General features: G+C 51.4%; 1 protein-coding gene across 3 annotated transcripts in view; it reads right to left on the bottom strand.

Annotated features, from left to right (window-relative positions):
* ACOX3 (acyl-CoA oxidase 3, pristanoyl) overlaps positions 1 to 23,130 on the bottom strand; it is a 197,277-nt gene that overhangs the window by 139,896 nt on the left and 34,251 nt on the right. For all 3 annotated transcript variants that reach the window (XM_075346850.1, XM_075346848.1, XM_075346849.1), the window contains exons 6-7: positions 19,801 to 19,944; positions 18,560 to 18,648 (exon numbers count right to left, since the gene is read on the bottom strand). In XM_075346850.1, the coding sequence (XP_075202965.1) occupies positions 18,560 to 18,648; positions 19,801 to 19,944 (233 nt within the window). The remainder of the gene's footprint in view (positions 1 to 18,559; positions 18,649 to 19,800; positions 19,945 to 23,130) is intronic.

Raw genomic sequence — 23,130 nt, 5'->3', positions numbered from 1 at the left:
ACTCTCAATTGAGGTGAAGCAGAACATCCTGAGGCTGAAAAAAAAAGAAAAAATCCATCAGAGAGATAGCAGACATGCTTGGAGTAGCAAAATCAACAGTCGGGTACATTCTGAGAAAAAAGGAATTGACTGGTGAGCTTGGGAACTCAAAAAGGCCTGGGCGTCCACGGATGACAACAGTGGTGGATGATCGCCGCATACTTTCTTTGGTGAAGAAGAACCCGTTCACAACATCAACTGAAGTCCAGAACACTCTCAGTGAAGTAGGTGTATCTGTCTCTAAGTCAACAGTAAAGAGAAGACTCCATGAAAGTAAATACAAAGGGTTCACATCTAGATGCAAACCATTCATCAATTCCAAAAATAGACAGGCCAGAGTTAAATTTGCTGAAAAACACCTCATGAAGCCAGCTCAGTTCTGGAAAAGTATTCTATGGACAGATGAGACAAAGATCAACCTGTACCAGAATGATGGGAAGAAAAAAGTTTGGAGAAGAAAGGGAACGGCACATGATCCAAGGCACACCACATCCTCTGTAAAACATGGTGGAGGCAACGTGATGGCATGGGCATGCATGGCTTTCAATGGCACTGGGTCACTTGTGTTTATTGATGACATAACAGCAGACAAGAGTAGCCGGATGAATTCTGAAGTGTACCGGGATATACTTTCAGCCCAGTTTCAGCCAAATGCCGCAAAGTTGATGGGACGGCGCTTCATAGTACAGATGGACAATGACCCCAAGCATACAGCCAAAGCTACCCAGGAGTTCATGAGTGCAAAAAAGTGGAACATTCTGCAATGGCCAAGTCAATCACCAGATCTTAACCCAATTGAGCATGCATTTCACTTGCTCAAATCCAGACTTAAGACGGAAAGACCCACAAACAAGCAAGACCTGAAGGCTGCGGCTGTAAAGGCCTGGCAAAGCATTAAGAAGGAGGAAACCCAGCGTTTGGTGATGTCCATGGGTTCCAGACTTAAGGCAGTGATTGCCTCCAACGGATTCGCAACAAAATATTGAAAATAAAAATATTTTGTTTGGGTTTGGTTTATTTGTCCAATTACTTTTGACCTCCTAAAATGTGGAGTGTTTGTAAAGAAATGTGTACAATTCCTACAATTTCTATCAGATATTTTTGTTCAAACCTTCAAATTAAACGTTACAATCTGCACTTGAATTCTGTTGTAGAGGTTTCATTTCAAATCCAATGTGGTGGCATGCAGAGCCCAACTCGCGAAAATTGTGTCACTGTCCAAATATTTCTGGACCTAACTGTATATCATAGCTTTGTAATATATTGTATTTTTCGGAAGACGCACTTTTTCTCATAAAAAATTGGGAGTAAAATACAGTAAGGGGTGCGTATTATAATCCGCATGCACCTTACCAGGAGGTGGTGGAGTGGGGTCGCCGGAGACGGGCGCTGTGCTTGAGCCTGTGCGGCGGACGGTGAGGCAGGGGCATTCTGCAAATGTTGGCGGCTGGTGGCGGCACATGCGCAGATTGATCTCTCGGCTCAAGATCTCATCTGCGCTCGCGCTGCCTCCGGCCCATTAATCTCCCAGCAGCGGACTTAAGGAAAATGGTGCCCGGAGGTGTTGTTTACGCTGATGAGATCTTGGCTTGTCATTGAGCCGATAGCTCACTCAGCGAACACACCGACTCCGGACGCCATTTGTTTGAAGCTCACATCGCCGAGTTTCTGAAAGTTGCCTACCTCACAGCATCTGGGACACTCGCTGGCCTCACTGCCCGCAACATCGACCTGCTCCCCCACCGCTCTTGTCTCCTGTGACCCTGCTCTACCACCGCTGCCATCCCCCCGGTAAGAGACCACCAGATTTTAAGACAGACCCCATTTTTTTTTACTTTTTTTTTCTCTAAATTTGGGGTGCGTCTTATAATCCAGTGCGTCTTATAAACCGAAAAATGATACTTGGATATATAGCTTCTATGAGCGCATCTCAGCAGGAATCACAGAGTACTGGATTGTTATGCACATTCATCTTCCTCCTCTGTTATGCCTGATACTTCCTTTTCCGGCACAGAAATCAGACAAAAACGAAAGGAAGTCGTTGTTGGGCTCCAGATGGTGGGTGTGGACGTTTTGGGGTGAGACACAATTAGTCTCACCAAGCTGAGCTGACAGTTTCATTCAGCAGTAATAGCAGGGGCCCACACCTAGTGAAGTGCTGCGACCTGCTGTCATGGTCGTCCCTCTGCTATAAGAGTTTAGTGACAGGTTCTGGGTCTCAGTCTCACTTTTTCATGTGAGACTATTTAAATGTATTCGCTTTCCTTTGGGGAAGAGAGGGTTAATGTCAGTATTCCCTGCCAGCAAGCAGTCATTAGGATCTCAGGTGTTTCTGGTTTGGACCCTTCCCAGTCTCTTTATATACCCTCTGCTACCAGCAGAGGGTGCCAGTTATTTCTCATTTATTTCGATGCTTGGCCTGGAGGTGGAAGGAGCTGCTGTAACCCTCTCTTGAAGTTACTGTGGTGGCTGCAGTCTTGGGTCTTACTGCAGCAGTTTGTTGTTGTTTTTTCCCTTTCTATCTTCCTTCACTGGCGTGTTGTTTTAGTACAGTGCTAGGACTAGAGATCCTTACCTACCACACCCAATCCAGGACTATTGTAGAGTCATTCAAGGCTTCAGGTTCCTGCTCGGAGACAAGTGAGGAACCTGTATAGGAACGGTCTAGGAAAACAGGGTACAGAGGTAGGTAAGTGAATGAGGTGTCCATCTTTCCTTTCCCTAGTGCTAGGGCCCACTGTTGTTAAAGTGTCACCGATGTACCCCTTGTTTGTAGTGGTGTTACCACTGTTAGTTGTGTGTTTAACTCTCCCCATTCTGTGCCATGACATCTGCATTACAAAATCAAAGGGTTTAGGTAATCCAATCACTGATGTGGACAACTGAAAAGTGATGAAATTTTAATAATTAACAGTGATAAGGCTGTAGTGGCTATCTGGCAATTGCCACAAGGTCTGGTACCTACCCTGGGCTGCTCTGACACTTGGTATCTCCCTATAATATCAGCGGCACAGGATAGAGAATGGAGGGGGCGTACTAAGTGCTGGATCACAGGCTACTGCATTGCATTAAGGAATTGTAGTGTTAGCATACAGTAAGCATGGGAGAGGAGGTGATCGATGTAAACATCAGAACTGCAGCTGGCAGACACCAAGTGATGCTATCTACATGATAAATGGTTAATATTCCTATAATAAGAGAATGGATACATTTAGTGGCACATAATAACACGATTGATGAATAAAAAGTGAAATGAGTTAGGGTAACGGATAACGTCTTCAATGAATTTAGCGCATCTTTAAATTGCCTAAAGTCTATGCCAGCAGGTCAGGAGCGGGGGTACCTTCTTATAATAATCACAAATTCTGAGGTTAGTTGAAAAAAAAAAAGTAGAAATGTCAACATTTGTGTGCAAAATTTATGGTTCTGTGTGCACTTACCGGATTTTGCCGCGGTTTTTTTGCGGATTTCCTGCATGTTTCGCTGCAGAAAATGTTCATAACATCTCTGCAGTGATTCACCAGCAAAACCTATGGGAAAAAAAAATGCTGTGCGCACTAGGAGGATTTTGACAGCTGCATGTTTTGCTGCGGGATTCCCGCAGCAAAAACAATTGCATGTCACTTCTTTTCCGCACATCGCTGCGGCATTTCACTCCATTGACTGCAATGCAATCGTGAAATCCCGCAGGGAATAACGCAGGCAGCAAATTCTGTGCGGTTCATTGCGTTTTCCTGCGTTATTCCCTCCGGTATTTCGCGGTTTACCTGCGGCAATGTTCATCGCTGCCTGCGGTTTGCAGGGAAGTGATGTCATTATGGCAGGAAGAGGAAGCGGAGCAGAGAGTAAACACACAGAGATCACAGACACACAGACAAAGAACACACACATCACACAGACATATAGAATACACATAGAAAGCAAACGGAAATATAGAAAAAAAACACGTGGGCTCCGCCGTATTTTTACCGTCCAGCCGAGGTAAGCACACTGCGGCAGCCCGGTATTCTCAGGCTGGGGAGGATGGGGGGCAGGGTTAATGTCCCCCTCCTCCTGCAGCCGAGAATATCAGCCCGCAGCTGCCCCGGGACTGTCGCATCCATTATGTGGCAGTACCTGAGTGTCCCCGGCTCTTCCAGATGCCGTGATGCGGTGGCTATCCAGGTAATAATGAGTTAAATGACAGCGGATCGCCGCTATTTAAGTCTAGGCTTGATCATGGCAGCGTCTATGAGACAGCTGACATGATCAATCCGTAAGTAAAGTGAAAAAACACACACACCGAAAAATCCTTTATTTGAAATAAAACACAAAAAAGCCCCTGGTTAACCCCTTTATTAACCCCCCGAAACGCACAGCTCCGGCGTAATCCACGTCCTGCGATGCTTACATCCAGCCGCGAGTGACTCACAGCGCTGAATGAATGTAGCCTCACAGCGAGACAGCAGAGAGGTAACCAGAGGGCATTTCCCAAGGCCGGTAATATGAACACACTACCGCCGGGAGAAAAGCAGCGTGTGCTCACAGTGGCTCTATCTATCTATCTATCCCTTTATGTATCCCTCTATCTGTCTATCTATTCTTCTATTCTTCTGTCTATTTATGTTTGCTATCTATCTCAGAAGGAAATTACTTTTTTTTTATCTTCAATGTGCTTTATTGCATTGAATGCATTAAAGCACATGTACCAACTCGCATGCGGCAAAACCGCGGTAATACCGCGGTAAAACCACGGCAAACCGCATGCGGTTTTTGGGTGCGGTTTTCCAGTGCGCACAGGGCCTAAAGCAGTTTTACGTCAAAATTTTGGCAAAAAGAGAAAACAAGGCTTGAGAGTTTTTTCTTCAGTAGTCAGGCGATGTGCACACGGCGAGTATTTGCAGCAGATTATCTATATATATAATTGCCTTATTCTGTCTGTCTGTCTATCTGTCTTGCTCCAAAATTGTGTCCTTACGGTGACACAAAGCTGATTGGCCGCTGGGCTCGCCATGGCCCCGCCCCCCCCGCACGGATTGGCCGCTCGCCCAGGCTGCGCCCCCACACGGATTGGCCGGCCGCTCGCCCAGGCTCCGCCCCCCCACAGATTGGCCTCTTGCCCCGGCACCCTGCAGGCATTGGCAACTCGGCCACGCCCCGCCCCCCTCACGCATTGCACGCTAGCTCTGGCCCCGCCCCCCCACGCATTCCTCGAACCGACACGGTCACGGAGCCACAACTACCAGGTGAGTACTGTACCCCTGGGAGCCCACATCAGCGTACGCCGCCAAACCAGCCGACCCATACCCTCGCATTGCTGGGGCTGGCCGGCGTATGCTGGTGTGGGCTCCCGTGCGAGCGGGGGACGAGATACGCTGGTAACCATGGTAGCATAGTTACCAGCGCATCAAGGTCCTGCAGCGGCGGAACATACACACACGCACACACATAACAGCACACACACACACACACACACACACACACACAGATCGGATCACACTCACTCTCACACACACCTCACACATCACATCCACACACTCACAACATCCTGGTATATCGCTTGCTTCTCGGCGGCGATACTGTGCTGTGAGCTTCCAGGACCTGCCGGAGGATCACATGGCCAGAAGCATGTGGTATCTCCGGATGTTGTGAGTGGGAGCGCGTATGTGTAATATCGTCAATGTGTGTGTGTGTGAGTGTATGCGATCGGGTGTGTGTGAGTGTATGCGATCGGGTGTGTGTGAGTGTATGCGATCGGGTGTGTGTGGGTGTGTGTGAGTGTATGCGATCGGATCTGTGAGTGTCGTCAGAGGAGCACGGCGTGCTGGAGGAGGCTGGGAGGAGAGAGGCTGATCCTGGGGAAGGCTGGGATGGGGAGGCTGAGAGAAGAGAGGCTGATGCTGGGGGAGGCTGAGGCTGGGGTAGGCTGGGAGGAGAGAGGCTGATGCTGGGGACCGAAAAGGCTGATGCTGGGAGGAGAGAGGCTGATGCTGGGGGAGGCTGAGGCTGGGGTAGGCTGGGAGGAGAGAGGCTGATGCTGGGAGGTGAGAGGCTGATGCTGGGAGGAGAGAGGCTGATGCTGGGGGAGGCTGAGGCTAGGGTAGGCTGGGAGGAGAGAGGCTGATGCTGGGAGGAGAGAGGCTGATGCTGGGAGGAGAGAGGCTGATGCTGGGGGAGGCTGATGCTGGGGGAGGCTGAGGCTGGGGTAGGCTGGGAGGAGAGAGGCTAATGCTGGGGACAGAAAAGGCTGATGCTGGGAGGAGAGAGGCTGATGCTGGGAGGAGAGAGGCTGATGCTGGGAGGACAGAGGCTGATGCTAGGGACAGAAAAGGCTGATGCTGGGAGGAGAGAGGCTGATGCTGGGGACAGAAAAGGCTGATGCTGGGGGAGGCTGAGGCTGGGGTAGGCTGGGAGGAGAGAGGCTGATGCTGGGGACAGAAAAGGCTGATGCTGGGAGGAGAGAGGCTGATGCTGGGAGGAGAGAGGCTGATGCTGGGGACAGAAAAGGCTGATGCTGGGATGAGAGAGGCTGATGCTGGGGACAGAGAGGCTGATGCTGGGGACAGAGAGGCTGATGCTGGGAGGAGAGAGGCTGATGCTGGGAGGAGAGAGGCTGATGCTGGGAGGAGAGAGGCTGATGCTGGGAGGAGAGAGGCTGATGCTGGGAGGAGAGAGGCTGATGCTGCGGGCAGAGAGGCTGATGCTGCGGGTAGAGAGGCTGATGCTGGTGCAGTATGGGGGATGGAGCACGATGGGGGGTGCGCAGCATGGGGGATGGAGCACGTTTGGGAGTGCGCAGCATGGCGGATGGAGCACGTTTGGGAGTGCGCAGCATGGCGGATGGAGCACGTTTGGGAGGGCGCAGCATGGCGGATGGAGCACGTTTGGGAGGGCGCAGCATGGCGGATGGACCACGTTTGGGAGTGCGCAGCATGGCGGATGGACCACGTTTGGGAGTGCGCAGCATGGCGGATGGACCACGTTTGGGAGTGCGCAGCATGGCGGATGGAGCACGTTTGGGAGTGCGCAGCATGGAGGATGGAGCACGTTTGGGAGTGCGCAGCATGGCGGATGGACGTTTGGGAGTGCGCAGCATGGCGGATGGAGCACGTTTGGGAGCGCGCAGCATGGCGGATGGAGCACGTTTGGGAGTGCGCAGCATGGCGGATGGAGCACGTTTGGGAGTGCGCAGCATGGGAGATGGAGCACGATGGGGGGTGCGCAGCATAGGGGATGGAGCACGATGGGGAGTGCGCTGCATGGGGGATGGAGCACGATGGGGAGTGCAGAGTATGGCGGATGGAGCACGTTTGGGAGTGCGCAGCATGGCGGATGGACCACGTTTGGGAGTGCGCAGCATGGCGGATGGAGCATGTTTGGGAGTGCGCAGCATGGCGGATGGAGCACGTTTGGGAGTGCGCAGCATGGGAGATGGAGCACGATGGGGCGTGCGCAGCATAGGGGATGGAGCACGATGGGGAGTGCGCTGCATGGGGGATGGAGCACAATGGGGAGTGCGGAGTATGGCTGATGGAGCACGTTTGGGAGTGCGCAGCATGGCGGATGGAGCACGATGGGGAGTGCGCTGCATGGGGGATGGAGCACGATGGGGAGTGCGCTGCATGGGGGATGGAGCACGATGGGGAGTGCACACCTCCCCCCAACACACACACGCGCGCGCACTGCACAACACACCACACACACACACTGGGAACCACAAACAACTGCCCTACACAGACACCCACACACACAGACAACGCTGCACACACACAACACCCAACACACAAACACCGCGGCACACACAAATGAAGGGAATTTTGTTTACTTACCGTAAATTCCTTTTCTTCTAGCTCCTATTGGGATACCCAGACAATTGGGTGTATAGCTTCTGCCTCCGGAGGCCACACAAAGTATTACACTTTAAAAAGTGTAACCCCTCCCCTCTGCCTATACACCCTCCCGTGCAGCACGGGCCCATCAGTTTTGGTGCCAAAGCAGGAAGGAGGAAACTTATAAATTGGTCTAAGGTAAATTCAATCCGAAGGATGTTCGGAGAACTGAACCATGAACCAAAAGAACAATTCAACATGAACAACATGTGTACACAAAAGAACAACAGCCCGAAGGGAACAGGGGCGGGTGCTGGGTCTCCCAATAGGAGCTAGAAGAAAAGGAATTTACGGTAAGTAAACAAAATTCCCTTCTTCTTTGTCGCTCCATTGGGAGACCCAGACAATTGGGACGTCCAAAAGCAGTCCCTGGATGGGTAAAAGAAGACCTCGATAAAAAGAGCCGTAAAACGGCCCCTTCCTACAGGTGGGCAACCGCCGCCTGAAGGACTCGCCTACCTAGGCTGGCATCTGCCGAAGCATAGGCATGCACCCGATAGTGTTTCGTGACAGTGTGCAGACTCGACCAGGTAGCCGCCTGACACACCTGCTGAGCCGTAGCCTGGAGCCGCAATGCCCAGGACGCACCCACGGCTCTGGTAGAATGGGCTTTCAGCCCTGAAGGGACCGGAAGCCCAGAAGAACGGTAGGCTTCAAGAATCGGTTCCTTGATCCACCGAGCCAAGGTTGACTTGGAAGACTGCGACCCTTTACGCTGGCCAGCGACAAGGACAAAGAGCGCATCAGAACGGCGCAGGGGCGTCGTACGAGAAATGTAGAGTCTGAGTGCTCTCACAAGATCTAACAAGTGCAAATCCTTTTCACATTGGTGAACTGGATTAGGACAAAAAGAAGGTAAGGAGATATCCTGATTGAGATGAAAAGGGGATACCACCTTAGGGAGAAATTCCGGGACCGGACGCAGAACCACCTTATCCTGGTGAAACACCAGGAAGGGGGCTTTGCATGACAGCGCAGCTAGCTCAGACACTCTCCGAAGTGATGTGACTGCCACTAGGAAGACCACCTTCTGCGAAAGGCGTGAAAGAGAAACATCCCTCATCGGCTCGAAAGGTGATTTCTGAAGAGCCGTTAGCACCCTGTTAAGATCCCAGGGTTCTAGCGGACGCTTGTAAGGAGGGACTATGTGGCAAACCCCCTGCAGGAACGTGCGTACCTGCGGAAGCCTGGCTAGACGCTTTTGAAAAAATACGGAAAGCGCCGAGACTTGTCCCTTGAGAGAGCCGAGAGACAAACCCTTTTCCATTCCGGATTGAAGGAAGGACAGAAAAGTGGGCAAGGTAAACGGCCAGGGAGTAAAACCCTGATCAGAGCACCAGGATAAGAAGATCCTCCACGTCCTGTGGTAGATCTTGGCGGACGTTGGTTTCCTGGCCTGTCTCATAGTGGCAATGACCTCTTGAGATAACCCTGAAGACGCTAGGATCCAGGACTCAATGGCCACACAGTCAGGTTGAGGGCCGCAGAATTCAGATGGAAAAATGGCCCTTGAGACAGCAAGTCTGGTTGGTCTGGTAGTGCCTACAGTTGACCCACCGTGAGATGCCACAGATCCGGGTACCACGACCTCCTCGGCCAGTCTGGGGCGATGAGGATGGCGCGGCGGCAGTCGGACCTGATCTTGCGTAACACTCTGGGCAGCAGTGCCAGAGGAGGAAATACATAAGGCAGTCGAAACTGCGACCAATCCTGAACTAATGCGTCTGCCGCCAGAGCTCTGTGATCTTGAGACCGTGCCATGAATGCCGGGACTTTGCTGTTGTGCCTGGACGCCATTAGGTCGACGTCCGGCGTTCCCCAGCGGCAACAGGTCTCTTGAAATACGTCCGGGTGAAGAGACCATTCCCCTGCGTCCATGCCCTGGCGACTGAGAAAGTCTGCTTCCCAGTTTTCTACGCCCGGGATGTGAACTGCAGAGATGGTGGAGGCTGTGGCTTCCACCCACAGCAGAATCCGCCGAACTTCTTGGAAGGCTTGACGACTGCGTGTGCCGCCTTGGTGGTTGCTGTACGCCACCGCCGTGGCGTTGTCCGACTGAATTCGGATCTGCCTGCCTTCCAGCCACGGCTGGAACGCCTTTAGGGCTAGATACACTGCCCTTATCTCCAGAACATTGATCTGAAGGGAGGACTCTGGCTGAGTCCAGGTACCCTGAGCCCTGTGGTGGAGGAAGACCGCTCCCCACCCTGACAGACTCGCGTCCGTCGTGACCACAGCCCAGGATGGGGGCAGGAAGGATTTTCCTTTCGACAGAGAAGTGGGAAGAAGCCACCACTGAAGAGAGGCTTTGGCTGCCCGAGAAAGGGAGACGTTCCTGTCGAGGGACGTCGACCTCCTGTCCCATTTGCGGAGAATGTCCCATTGGAGTGTACGCAGATGAAACTGCGCAAATGGAACTGCCTCCATTGCTGCCACCATCTTCCCTAGGAAGTGCATGAGGCGCCTCAAGGGGTGTGACTGGGCTCGAAGGAGAGATTGCACCCCTGTCTGTAGTGAACGCTGTTTGTCCAGCGGGAGCTTCACTATCGCTGAGAGAGTATGAAACTCCATCCCGAGGTAAGTTAGCGATTGGGTCGGTGTCAATTTTGACTTTGGGAAATTGATGATCCACCCGAACCTCTGGAGAGTCTCCAGAGCAGTGTTCAGGCTGTGTTGGCATGCCACCCGGGAGGGTGCCCTGACTTGAAGATCGTCTAAGTAAGGGATCACCGAGTGTCCCTGAGAGTGTAGGACTTCCACCACTGTTGCCATGACCTTGGTGAAGACCCGTGGGGCTGTCGCCAGGCCGAAAGGCAGTGCCACGAACTGAAGGTGTTCGTCTCCGATGGCGAAACGCAGGAAGCGCTGATGCTCTGGTGCAATCGGCACGTGGAGATAAGCATCCCTGATGTCGATTGATGCTAGGAAGTCTCCTTGGGACATCGAGGCGATGACGGAGTGGAGAGATTCCATCCGGAACCGTCTGGTTTTCACGTGTCTGTTGAGCAGTTTGAGGTCCAGAACGGGACGGAATGATCCGTCCTTTTTTGGCACCACAAACAAGTTGGAGTAAAAACCGCGACCCCATTCTTGAAGGGGAACAGGGATCACCACTCCTTCTGCCTTCAGAGTGCTCACCGCCTGAAAAAGAGCATCGGCTCGCTCGGGGGGCGGAGATGTTCTGAAGAAACGAGTCGGAGGACGAGAGCTGAGCTCTATCCTGTAACCGTGAGACAGAATGTCTCTCACCCATCGGTCTTGGACATGTGGCAACCAGGCGTCGCAAAAGCGGGAGAGCCTGCCACCGACCGAGGATGCGGTTTGGGGAGGCCGAAAGTCATGAGGAGGCCGCTTTGGGGGCGGTTCCTCCGGCGGTCTTTTTAGGACGTGACTTAGACCGCCATGAATCAGAGTTCCTAAGGCCCTTCTGTGGCCTGTTGGACGTGGAGAATTGAGACCTGGCTGAGGGCCGAAAGGACCGAAACCTCGATTGTATCTTCCGTTGCTGAGGTCTGTTTGGTTTGGACTGGGGTAAGGACGAGTCCTTTCCCTTGGATTGTTTAATGATTTCATCCAATTGCTCGCCAAACAGACGGTCACCAGAAAATGGCAAACCGGTTAAGAACTTCTTGGAAGCAGAGTCTGCCTTCCATTCGCGTAGCCACATGGCCCTGCGGACTGCCACTGAATTGGCGGATGCTACCGCTGTACGGCTCGCAGAGTCCAGGACGGCGTTCATGGCGTAGGACGAAAAAGCCGACGCCTGAGAGGTTAAAGACACAACCTGCGGAGTAGAGGCACGTGTGACTGCATTAATCTCAGACAGACAAGCTGAGATAGCTTGGAGTGCCCATACGGCTGCGAATGCCGGAGCAAAAGACGCGCCTATGGCTTCATAGATGGATTTCATCAGGAGCTCTATTTGCCTGTCAGTGGCATCCTTGAGCGATGAACCATCTGCCACTGCTACTATGGATCTACCCGCCAGTCTAGAGACTGGAGGATCCACCTTGGGACACTGAGCCCAACCCTTAACTACGTCAGTGGGGAAGGGGTAACGTGTGTCATTAAGGCGCTTAGTAAAGCGCTTGTCCGGAAAAGCTCGGTGTTTCTGGACTGTATCTCTGAAGTTGGAGTGATCAAAAAACGCACTCCGTGTACGTTTGGGAAACCTAAATTGGAATTTCTCCTGCTGAGAAGCTGACTCCTCAATCGGAGGATTTGGAGGAGAAAGTTCTAACACCTGATTGATGGACGCTATAAGGTCATTTACTATGGCGTCCCCTTCAGGTGTATCAAGATTGAGAGCGGCGTCAGGATCAGAGCCCTGATCTGCCACATCCGCTTCATCCTCCAGAGAGTCCTCATGCTGAGACCTTGAGCAGTGTGATGAAGTCGAGGGAAGCTCCCAGCGAGCCCGCTTAGCCGGTCTGGGACTGCGGTCCGTGTCGGAGTCCTCACCGTGGGACCTAGGAGTCACCCCAGGAGCACTTTGCTGCGCCGACCGAGGGGGGCCTGGGGGCAATGATTCAACAGTGCCCGGGGCCTGTGTTACCGGTCTGGACTGCAAAGCTTCAAGTATCTTAGCAGACCATCTATCCATAGACTGAGCCATGGATTGAGAAAGTGACTCAGAAAGTTTCTCAGCCAACACTGCAAACTCTGTCCCTGCCACCTGGACAGTGGTAGCCGGTGGTTCTACCTGGGCCGAGGGTCCCACCAGTGGCTGAGGCTCCGGCTGAGTGAGTGTCACAGGGGCCGAGCATTGCACACAATGAGGGTAGGTGGAACCTGCAGGTAGCATAGCCGCACAAGAGGTACAGGTTGCAAAATAAGCCTGTGCCTTGGCACCCTTGCTTTTTGCGGACGACATGCTGTTGTCTCCTCTTAGAGCAATCAGTGAGGGTATATAGCCAAAAGCAAATAGTGCGGCCGAACAGAGTAAATGTATACAATATAAGGATATAAATATACACTTCGGCACCCAAGGGGGCCAGCACCTAGTAACAGGTGCGGCTTACCGACCGCCCTCAGCGGTTGTGTGTCCACCAGATTCCCTGCCTGGGCCTCCCAGAGCTGTGGAGCTCGGTCTGAAGTTCTTCACCGGCAGAAGTGCTGATAGCAATGGCTGCCAGCGTTCTGAGAGGAGGAGGGAGCCGTGGGCGTGCCTCAGAAAGTGCGGGAATCTGGTGCCCCGCAGTGCTCAGTGAGGGGGGAGGAGGATACCTAAGTATGCTCCAGCCCTCACCGCTGACGTCCAGTCTAGCGTCCCGCCCTTACCCCTGACTGGCAGGCCCGGGGGCGGGAGTATGCGGTACTAGGCCGCAAAAGCCGGGGACTAAATTTATTAACGCGGCCGGCAAACAAGCGCGGTCGGCGCGGTAGTCCCGGCGACACAAAACACCCAGCAGCTGCTGCAGCGTCCGTTACACAGGCGCTCTATGCGCCGTCCCCAAGGGGACACAGAGTACCTCAGAGGAGCAGGGCCTGTCCCTGATGATACCCGGTCTCCTGTCCGTCAGATTCCCCCAGGGGCTGCGGAGGGAGCCCGGTCCCAGTGCATGGTGACCGGTTAGGATCCCACTTCACCCAGAGCCCCTAAGGGATGGGGAAGGATAACGGCATGTGGCTCCAGCCTTTGTACCCGCAATGGTTACCTCAACCTTAACAGCACCGCCGACCAGAGTGGGGTGAGAAGGGAGCATGCCGGGAGCCCTGTTAGGGGCCCTCTTTTCTTCCATCCGATAAAGTCAGCAGCTGCTGCTGACTAAAATGTGGAGCTTGCGTGAATGTGTCTGCCTCCTTCAACACAAAGCAAAAAACTGATGGGCCCGTGAGGCACGGGAGGGTGTATAGGCAGAGGGGAGGCGTTACACTTTTTAAAGTGTAATACTTTGTGTGGCCTCCGGAGGCAGAAGCTATACACCCAATTGTCTGGGTCTCCCAATGGAGCGACAAAGAAATACGCACATACCGCACAACACACACATTGCACAAAACATACCTCCCCCCAAAACACACGACACACACAAACCGCGCAACACACACACACACACAACGCTACAGACACACAGCGCTCCACAAACAACGCAACACACGCAACACACATACAACACCGCTCTCACCCCCCGCCACACCCAGACAACACCCAGAACATGTACAGCGCCCTACACAAACACTTGGTAACTACACACAACAACATCTTTATATATATATATATATATAACAAAAATCATACATGAATTACACGATACGTAAATTCTAGAATACCTGATGCGTAGAATCCGGCCACCTTCTAGTAATAAAATAAGCAGCGTGGGTATGAGAGTTAAGAAATCTCACTCCCTTTGATGGCACTGTAGGACACTGCTGTTGCTTGGTGGCAAAAACGCAGTGTGTGAGCAAGCTCTAAAGTCATGGATCTAGATTATAAAATCCCCAGAAGTCAGAGTCGCCCCCTCATTCAGTAAGGTGCAAAGTGTCCAAGAATATGTAATAAATCTGACGCAAGGCATAGGTGAGAATTTTTGGCCTCAAAATGTCAAATCTTCCTCAATGTACATAAAGAAAGAGAAAAGAAAAAGTTACTTGCTCCCCTCCATTCCTAAAGACTGTTTTCTAATTTACATGATTTCGATTCTTTACACATCGGGTCTCCTTAAATGGAATCTGGTCATCGTTCACAAGCTGTACACAGATGAGCTGCAGAACAAGCTGTCAATCAAAGTGCCGAGTTGTGCTTATAGCTCCCGGTTACAGTATGTCAGCAGCTCCTGGGAGATACAGAGTTCCTTTTTTTCCAGTAGCTGGGATTTTGGTAAGGCGGCTACTCAAGCTTTATAACCATATTAACCTGCAGATTGATCCTATATCTTCAAAGTAATTAGTAAATTGTTAGTTGTCCTTTAAAGGGAATCTGTCAGCAGGTTTGTGCTACCTCATCTGAGAGCAGCATGATGTAGGTAAAAAGATTCTGAATCCAGAGATGTGTCACTTAGATTACTAGCTGCTGCCATTCTGACACAATCTGAATTTTTAACTGTAAGGGTACTTCTCACATAGCGAGATCGCTGCTGAGTCACAGGTTTTGTGACGTACCAGTGACCTCATTAGCGATCTCGCTGTGTGTGACACTGAGCAGCGACCTGGCCCCTGCTGTGAAATCGCTGATCGTTACACACTGTTCTGGTTTATTTTTTGCTCGTTGGTCTCCCGCTGTGCATAATACATCGGCGTGTTTGCCGAGCACCGACTCAGTGTAAGCAGCGTACGCTTGTAACCAGGGTAAATATCGGGTAACTAAGCAAAGTGTTTTGCTTGGTTACCCGATATTTACCTTGGTTACCAGCGTACGCTGCTTACAGGTTGCCAGCGCTGGCTCCCTGCACACGTAGCCAAGGTACACATCGGGTTACTAAGCAAAGCGCTTTGCTTAGTTACCTGATATTTACCCTGGCTACATGTGCAGGGAGCAAGCGCTAAGCAGTGTACGCTGGTAACCAAGGTAAATATTTCGTAACCAAGCAAAGCACTTTGCTTAGTTACCCAATATTTAGTCTGGTCACCAAGCGCAGAGTCGCTGGTGGCTGGTGAGATCTGCCTGAGTGACAGCTCACCAGCGATCATGTAGCAACGCACCAACGATCCTGACCAGGTCGTATCGTGGTCGGAATCGCTGGTACGTCGTTTAGTGAGACGGTACCCTTAAGGGCGCTTTACACGCAGCAACATCGCTAGCGATGTTGCTGGTGAAAGCACCCGCCCCCGTCGGTTGTGCGTCACGGGCAAATCGCTGCCTGTGGCGCACAACATCGCTAACACCTGTCACACATACTTACCTGTCTAGCGACGTCGCTGTGGCCGGCGAGCCGCCTCCTTTCTAAGGGGGTGGTTCATGCAGCGTCACAGCGACGTCACACGGCAGCCGTCCAATAGAAGCGGAGGGGCGGCGAGCAGCCGAAGGGAAGGCACACCCATCTTGTTGCTGGCGGCCGCAGATAAGGTGTTGTTCCTCGTTCCTGCGGTGTCACACGTAGCGATGTGTGCTGCCGCAGGAATGACAAACAACCTGCGTCCTGCAACAGCAATGATATTTGGGATTAGAACGACGTGTCAACGATCAACGATAAGGTGAGTAATTTTGATAGTTAGCAGTCATTCGTGCGTTTCACTTGCAACGATGTCGCTAATGAGGCCGGATGTGCGTCACGAATTTCGTGACCCCAATGACATCTCGTTAGTGATGTCGTTGCCTGTAAAGCCCCATTTAGTCATGTAGTTGAGCCCAGAGAGCTGTCCTGCCCACAGCAGCCTGTCAATATAGATTGTACATTGACAGTGAGGTGCCAAATCAGAGGAGGGGGCATGCCGGACTGCCCTGCACTAGCCAGCTTGGCTTAGCAATGATAATCACCAAGTGATAAATCCTTGAGTTTAAGTAAACAACAGCATGATAAAAGAGGCACAGTTGATTTTTGTTTTTTTTTAACCCATACATCATGCTGCCTTCAGCTTACATAGCAAAGACCTGCTGACAGATTTCTCTTAACGAGACCCAGTCCTGCTGAACCTTCATGTTTTAGGGTTCATATTTTTTTTCTTTATTAATAGTCACCATGGCTTGACTTATGATGTTATACCATAGACAACAGCATGTTGTTCTGTCTGCATAAAATCAAAATGCAGGCCCAGCATGGTGGCTCAGTGTTGTCCCTGTGTTTGTGAAGATTTCCTCCGGGGTCTCTGGTTTCCTCCCACACTCCAAAAACCATGCTAATAGGGAATTTAGATTGTGAGCCCCAATGGGGACAGTAATGATAATATCTGTAAAATGCTGCTCTATATAATCAATGCATAATAACAAAATGTTGCTTGTTAGAGGCTGAGTATCCTTGCTTTCACTAAGGTTACTTTCTCAAAAGCAGCAACGGCAAATAGCTAAATCACCGAGAAATCTACAGAACGCCAATGGCTGTATGGTGATGCAGTATCGCCACCTGGAGGCTGGACTTTGTATTCACATGATGAAGTTGGAAAAATGAGTACAAACAAGCAATAGTGGAAGAATATATTTATTTTACTCATTTATATAGCGCTATTTATTACACAGAGCTTTATAGACGTGATCATCACTGTCCCCATTGGGGCTCACAATCTACATTCCCTATCGGTATGTCTTTGGAGTGTGGGAGGAAACTGGAGAACTCAGGGGAAACCCAGGCAAATAGCGGTGGGATTTGAACCCAGGACCCCAGAGCTGCAAAGCAAAAGTGCAAACCACTGAGAATGTCCTGATTAACACGAGCACTGTGTAATTCTTAAAGGCACTTTCTCATAGTCTTTCTTCAGGAGCTCAACAGATACTCCATTTCCCGCGGCCTCCTGCTTGCTCTCCTGAAGATCGACAGTCTGCACCTGCGGTATGGTTACGCTGCGGGCCTGGACTACACACTAACTAAACCTGTGAAAAAGACAGCTTTACCTCTGCGGCATCGAAGGAGCGTAAGGCTAGGTTCACACTTCCCTCAATTTGTATCAGTCACAATCCGCGGATCTGGTAAACAACGGAATCCATTTGGCGGATTCCGTTGTTTCTCATAGACTTGTATTAGTGGCGGATTGTGACTGATGTCCTTGCGTTGCATCCTCCGCCCGACTGATCAGTCGTGGAACGACTGACCGTCGGGCGACAGGAACGGAGCATGTAATGTTTTTTGAGCAGCGCAATCCGTATGTTTTCACTGCGCATGCTCATCAGCAGCCGAACGATCAGCTGATTGCCTGGCCACCAGCTTTTGAGAGCGATCAGCTGATCTCCCGGCCGCTGGCTTTTGAGAGCGATCAGCTGATCTCCCGGCCGCCGGCTTTTGAGAGCGATCAGCTGATGTCCCGGCCACCAGCTTTTGAGAGCGATCAGCTGATGTCCCGGCCACCAGCTTTTGAGAGCGATCAGCTGATGTCCCGGCCACCGGCTTTTGAGAGCGATCAGCTGATCTCCCGGCCGCTGGCTTTTGAGAGCGATCAGCTGATCTCCCGGCCGCTGGCTTTTGAGAGCGATCAGCTGATCTCCCGGCCGCTGGCTTTTGAGAGCGATCAGCTGATCTCCCGGCCGTCGGCTTTTGAGAGCGATCAGCTGATCTCCCGGCCGCCGGCTTTTGAGAGCGATCAGCTGATGTCCCGGCCACCGGCTTTTGAGAGCGATCAGCTGATCTCCCGGCCGCTGGCTTTTGAGAGCGATCAGCTGATCTCCCGGCCGCTGGCTTTTGAGAGCGATCAGCTGATCTCCCGGCCGCTGGCTTTTGAGAGCGATCAGCTGATCTCCCGGCCGTCGGCTTTTGAGAGCGATCAGCTGATCTCCCGGCCGCCGGCTTTTGAGAGCGATCAGCCACTGACCACTGCTGACAGACTGCAGAGGAGGTCGGTAACCTAGGCAGCAAGCAGTAAACTATAGAATTAAAAACCCATTTGTTCTTGCGAATGGAAAGGATTTCTAATTAGACGTAAACTACAAAGTTTCTCTTCTTTTTGTTTGTTTACAAGCATTTTGCAGTTTTACCCCTTCAAGAAAACAAAACAACACCTTTCTATGAGATTCCTCTTTCCAACGAGCAGAGGAGAACCCCTTTAACGAGTTTATGTAGGAGGCTACTCACCCGTTATCTAAGCCATTCTGGCCAAGCTTCTTGCCAATGTCGCCCACCATCACTCCGGGCATAGGAAGCAGAGTTTTGGGATTCCGAATCTAAGCAAAATAAAAGACAAAGACCATTTCAGTCATTAAGTGAATTAAAAAAAAAATGTAATTCCTAATGGAAGGGTGAAATATATACATATAATTATCCTTTTATTTAATTGTAATGATTTCCTTATAGTATTATTATTATTTATTATTATAGCGCCATTTATTCCATGGCGCTTTACAAGTGAAAGAGGGTATACGTACAACAATCATTAACAGTACAAAACAGACTGGTATAGGAGGAGAGAGGACCCTGCCCGCGAGGGCTCACAGTCTACAGGGAATGGGTGATCGTACAATAGGTGAGGACAGAGCTGGTTGCGCAGTGGTGTACTGGACTGAGGGCTATTGTAGGTTGTAGACTTTTCGGAAGAGGTGGGTCTTCAGGTTCCTCTTGAAGCTTTCCACGGTAGTGGAGAATCTGATGTGCTGAGGTAGAGCGTTTCAGAGTATGGGTGAGGCACGGGAGAAATCTTGGATGCGATGGTGGGAAGAGGAGATGAGAGGGGAGCAGAGAAGGAGATCTTGTGAGGATCTGAGGTTGCGTGCAGGTAGGTACCGGGAGACTAGGTCACAGATGTAAGGAGGAGACAGGTTGTGGATGGCTTTGTATGTGATGGTTAGTGTTTTGAACTGGAGTCTTTGGGCAATGGGAAGCCAGTGAAGGGATTGGCAGAGTGGCGAGGCTGGAGAGTAGCGAGGGGAGAGGTGGATTAAGCAGGCCGCGGAGTTTAGGATAGATTGGAGGGGTGCAAGAGTGTTGGAAGGGAGGCCAGAGAGCAGGAGGTTGCAGTAGTCGAGGCGGGAGATGATGAGGGGATGTACTAATGTTTTTGCTGACTCTTGGTTAAGGAAAGCACAAAATAGTATTAGGTTATAAAATATATAGCTATATCCAAATCGTAGAAATAACTAATAATTATTTTACAATATTTTATTTAATTTACATTTTTAAGGGTTTTTTTGTACAACATTACTAAACCTTTTACAGATTTATATGTCAGTTACATTTTCAATTGAAGGAATACCTAAAAAGCAATATATGTGCGTTACTTACCATATACTAAATTAGCACAAATCATTATCATTTTTATGTTGTTTTTTTTCCATTTTTCATGATTTCTGGCTCAGTTGTCCATGATAAACATTCCTTACCTGTACCACAAAGGAGTGCAGTCCGTGGCACCGTCCGTCCGTGGTATACAGCTGGGCGTACACTACGGCGTGGGTGGCGTTTTTCCCCATATTACCCACCCAGAATTTTGCGGCCTCGAAGTCTGGAGAGTTGAGGATGAATTCCTGGAAATAGATGTAAAATCATTAGTAAGACGTAGTCTACACCCGCGCTCCGGAGAGTGAAATCGATCACCACCATCGGAAGAGAACACAATTACTGAGAGGTTGTAAAATACAGTCTATAGGTAATACTGAGCTGTAACAATTAACACAGCGCCTTCTGCTGTCCGCTCATCACTGCTCCTCTAACATAAGCCTTCAGCTGCTGTGTTCTCCAGCAGAAAAAAGGGAATTTTGTTTACTTACCGTAAATTCCTTTTCTTCTAGCTCCTATTGGGAGACCCAGACAATTGGGTGTATAGCTTCTGCCTCCGGAGGCCACACAAAGTATTACACTTTTAAAAAAGTGTAACCCCTCCCCTCTGCCTATACACCCTCCCGTGGACCACGGGCTCCTCAGTTTTGGTGCAAAAGCAGGAAGGAGAAGACTTATGAATTGGTCTAGGGTAAATTCAATCCGAAGGATGTTCGGAGAACTGAAAACCATGAACCATAAGAACAAATCAAAATCAACAACATGTGTACACAAAAGAACAACCAGCCCGAAGGGCACAGGGGTGGGTGCTGGGTCTCCCAATAGGAGCTAAAAGAAAAGGAATTTACGGTAAGTAAACAAAATTCCCTTTTTCTTTGTCGCTCCATTGGGAGACCCAGACAATTGGGACGTCCAAGAGCAGTCCCTGGGTGGGTAAAAGAATACCTCAATAAAAGGAGCCGAAAAATGGCCCCCTCTTACAGGTGGGCAACCGCCGCCATGAGGACTCGCCTACCTAGTCTGGCGTCTGCCGAAGCATAGGCATGCACTTGATAGTGCTTCGTGAAAGTGTGCAGACTAGACCATGTAGCTGCCTGACACACCTGCTGAGCCGTCGCCCGGTGCCGCAAAGCCCAGGACGCACCAACGGCTCTGGTAGAATGAGCTTTCAACCCTGAAGGAAGTGGAAGCCCAGAAGAACGGTAGGCCTCGAGAATCGGTTCCTTGATCCACCGAGCCAAGGTTGACTTGGAGGCCTGAGAGCCCTTACGCTGCCCAGCGACAAGGACAAAGAGCACGTCTGAACGGCGCAGGGGCGCCGTGCGAGACACGTAGAACCGGAGTGCTCTCACTAGATCCAAAGAGTGCAAATCCTTTTCACACTGGTGAATTGGATTAGGGCAAAAGGAAGGCAAGGAGATATCCTGATTTAGATGAAAAGGGGATACCACCTTAGGGAGAAATTCTGGGACAGGACGCAGAACCACCTTATCCTGGTGGAAAACCAGGAAGGGGGCTTTGCATGACAGCGCTGCAAGCTCAGACACTCTCCGAAGTGATGTGACTGCCACCAGGAAGGCTACCTTCTGAGAAAGACGGGAGAGAGGGACATCCCGCAACGGCTCAAAAGGCGGCTTTTGAAGAGCCGTCAGAACCCTGTTAAGATCCCAAGGTTCCAACGGACGTTTGTAAGGTGGGACCATGTGGCAAACCCCCTGCAGGAACGTGCGGACCTGCGGAAGCCTGGCTAGACGCTGTTGAAAAAACACGGAGAGAGCCGACACTTGGCCCTTGAGAGAGCCGAGGGACAAACCCTTGTCCATTCCAGATTGTAGGAATGAAAGAAATGTGGGTAAAGCAAACGGCCATGGAGGAAAACCGTTATCAGAGCACCAGGATAAGAAGATTTGCCAAGACCTGTAATAGATTTTGGCGGACGTTGGCTACCTGGCTTGTCTCATGGTGGCAATGACATCCTGAGATAACCCTGAAGACGCTAGGAGCCAGGACTCCATGGCCACGCAAGTCAGGTTGAGGGCCACAGAATTCAGATGGAAAAACGGCCCTTGTGACAGCAAGTCTGGGCGGTCTGGAAGCGCCCACGGTTGACCCACCGTGAGATGCCACAGATCCGGATACCACGACTGCCTCGACCAGTCTGGAGCGACGAGAATGGCGCGACGGCAGTCGGACCGGATCTTGTGTAGTACTCTGGGCAGCATCGCCAGAGGGGGAAACACATATGGCAGTCGAAACTGCGACCAATCCTGGACCAGAGCGTCCGCTGCCAGAGCTCTGTGATCCTGAGACCGTGCCATGAAGGCCGGGACCTTGTTGTTGTGTCGTGACGCCATGAGATCGACGTCCGGCGTTCCCCAGCGGCGACAGATCTCTCAAAACACGTCTGGGTGAAGAGACCATTCCCCCGCGTCCATGCCCTGACGACTGAGAAAATCTGCTTCCCAGTTTTCCACGCCCGGGATGTGAACTGCGGAGATGGTGGAGCCTGTGATTTCCACCCACTGCAGAATCCGCCCGACTTCCTGGAAGGCTTGACGACTGCGAGTGCCGCCTTGGTGGTTGATGTAGGCGACGGCAGTGGCGTTGTCCGACTGGTTTCGGATATGCCTGCCCTCCAGCCACCGATGGAAGGCCAATAGGGCTAGATATACTGCCCTTATCTCCAGAATATTGATCTGAAGGGACGATTCCATTGGAGTCCAGGTTCCTTGAGCCCTATGGTGGAGAAAAACCGCTCCCCAACCTGACAGGCTCGCGTCCGTGGTCACCACGGCCCAGGTTGGGGGGAGGAAGGATTTTCCCTGAGACAGAGATGTGGGTAGGAGCCACCACTGAAGTGATGTTTTGGCTGCAAGTGAAAGAGAGATGTTCTTGTCGAGGGAAGCCGAACTCTTGTCCCATTTGCGAAGAATGTCCCATTGGAGTGGCCGTAGATGGAATTGCGCGAACGGCATTGCCTCCATAACTGCAACCATCTTCCCCAGGAAGTGCATGAGGCGCCTTAAGGGGTGTGACTGACTCCGAAGAAGTGACTGCACCCCCGCCTGCAGAGAAAGCTGTTTGTCCCGCGGTAGCTTGACTAACGCTGGAAGGGTATGAAACTCCATCCCGAGGTAAGTCAGTGATTGGGTCGGCGTCAACTTGGATTTCGGGAAATTGATGATCCACCCGAACTGCTGGAGAGTCGCCAGAGTGACGGTAAGACTTCGTTGACACGCCACCCGAGAAGGGGCCCTGACTAGGAGATCGTCCAAGTATGGGATCACCGAGTGGCCCTGAGAGTGCAGGACCGCTACGACGGATGCCATGACTTTGGTGAAGACCCGTGGGGCTGTTGCTAGGAGGAAGGGTAATGCAACGAACTGGAGGTGTTCGTCCCCGATGGCGAAACGCAGGAAACGTTGATGTTCGGG

This window comes from Anomaloglossus baeobatrachus, chromosome 1 (assembly GCF_048569485.1).
Source record: "Anomaloglossus baeobatrachus isolate aAnoBae1 chromosome 1, aAnoBae1.hap1, whole genome shotgun sequence".
In the NCBI taxonomy this organism is placed as follows: Eukaryota; Metazoa; Chordata; class Amphibia; order Anura; family Aromobatidae; genus Anomaloglossus; species Anomaloglossus baeobatrachus.
The sequence above is the reverse complement of the archived record's forward strand: the minus strand, read 5'-3'. Positions and strand labels throughout refer to the sequence as shown.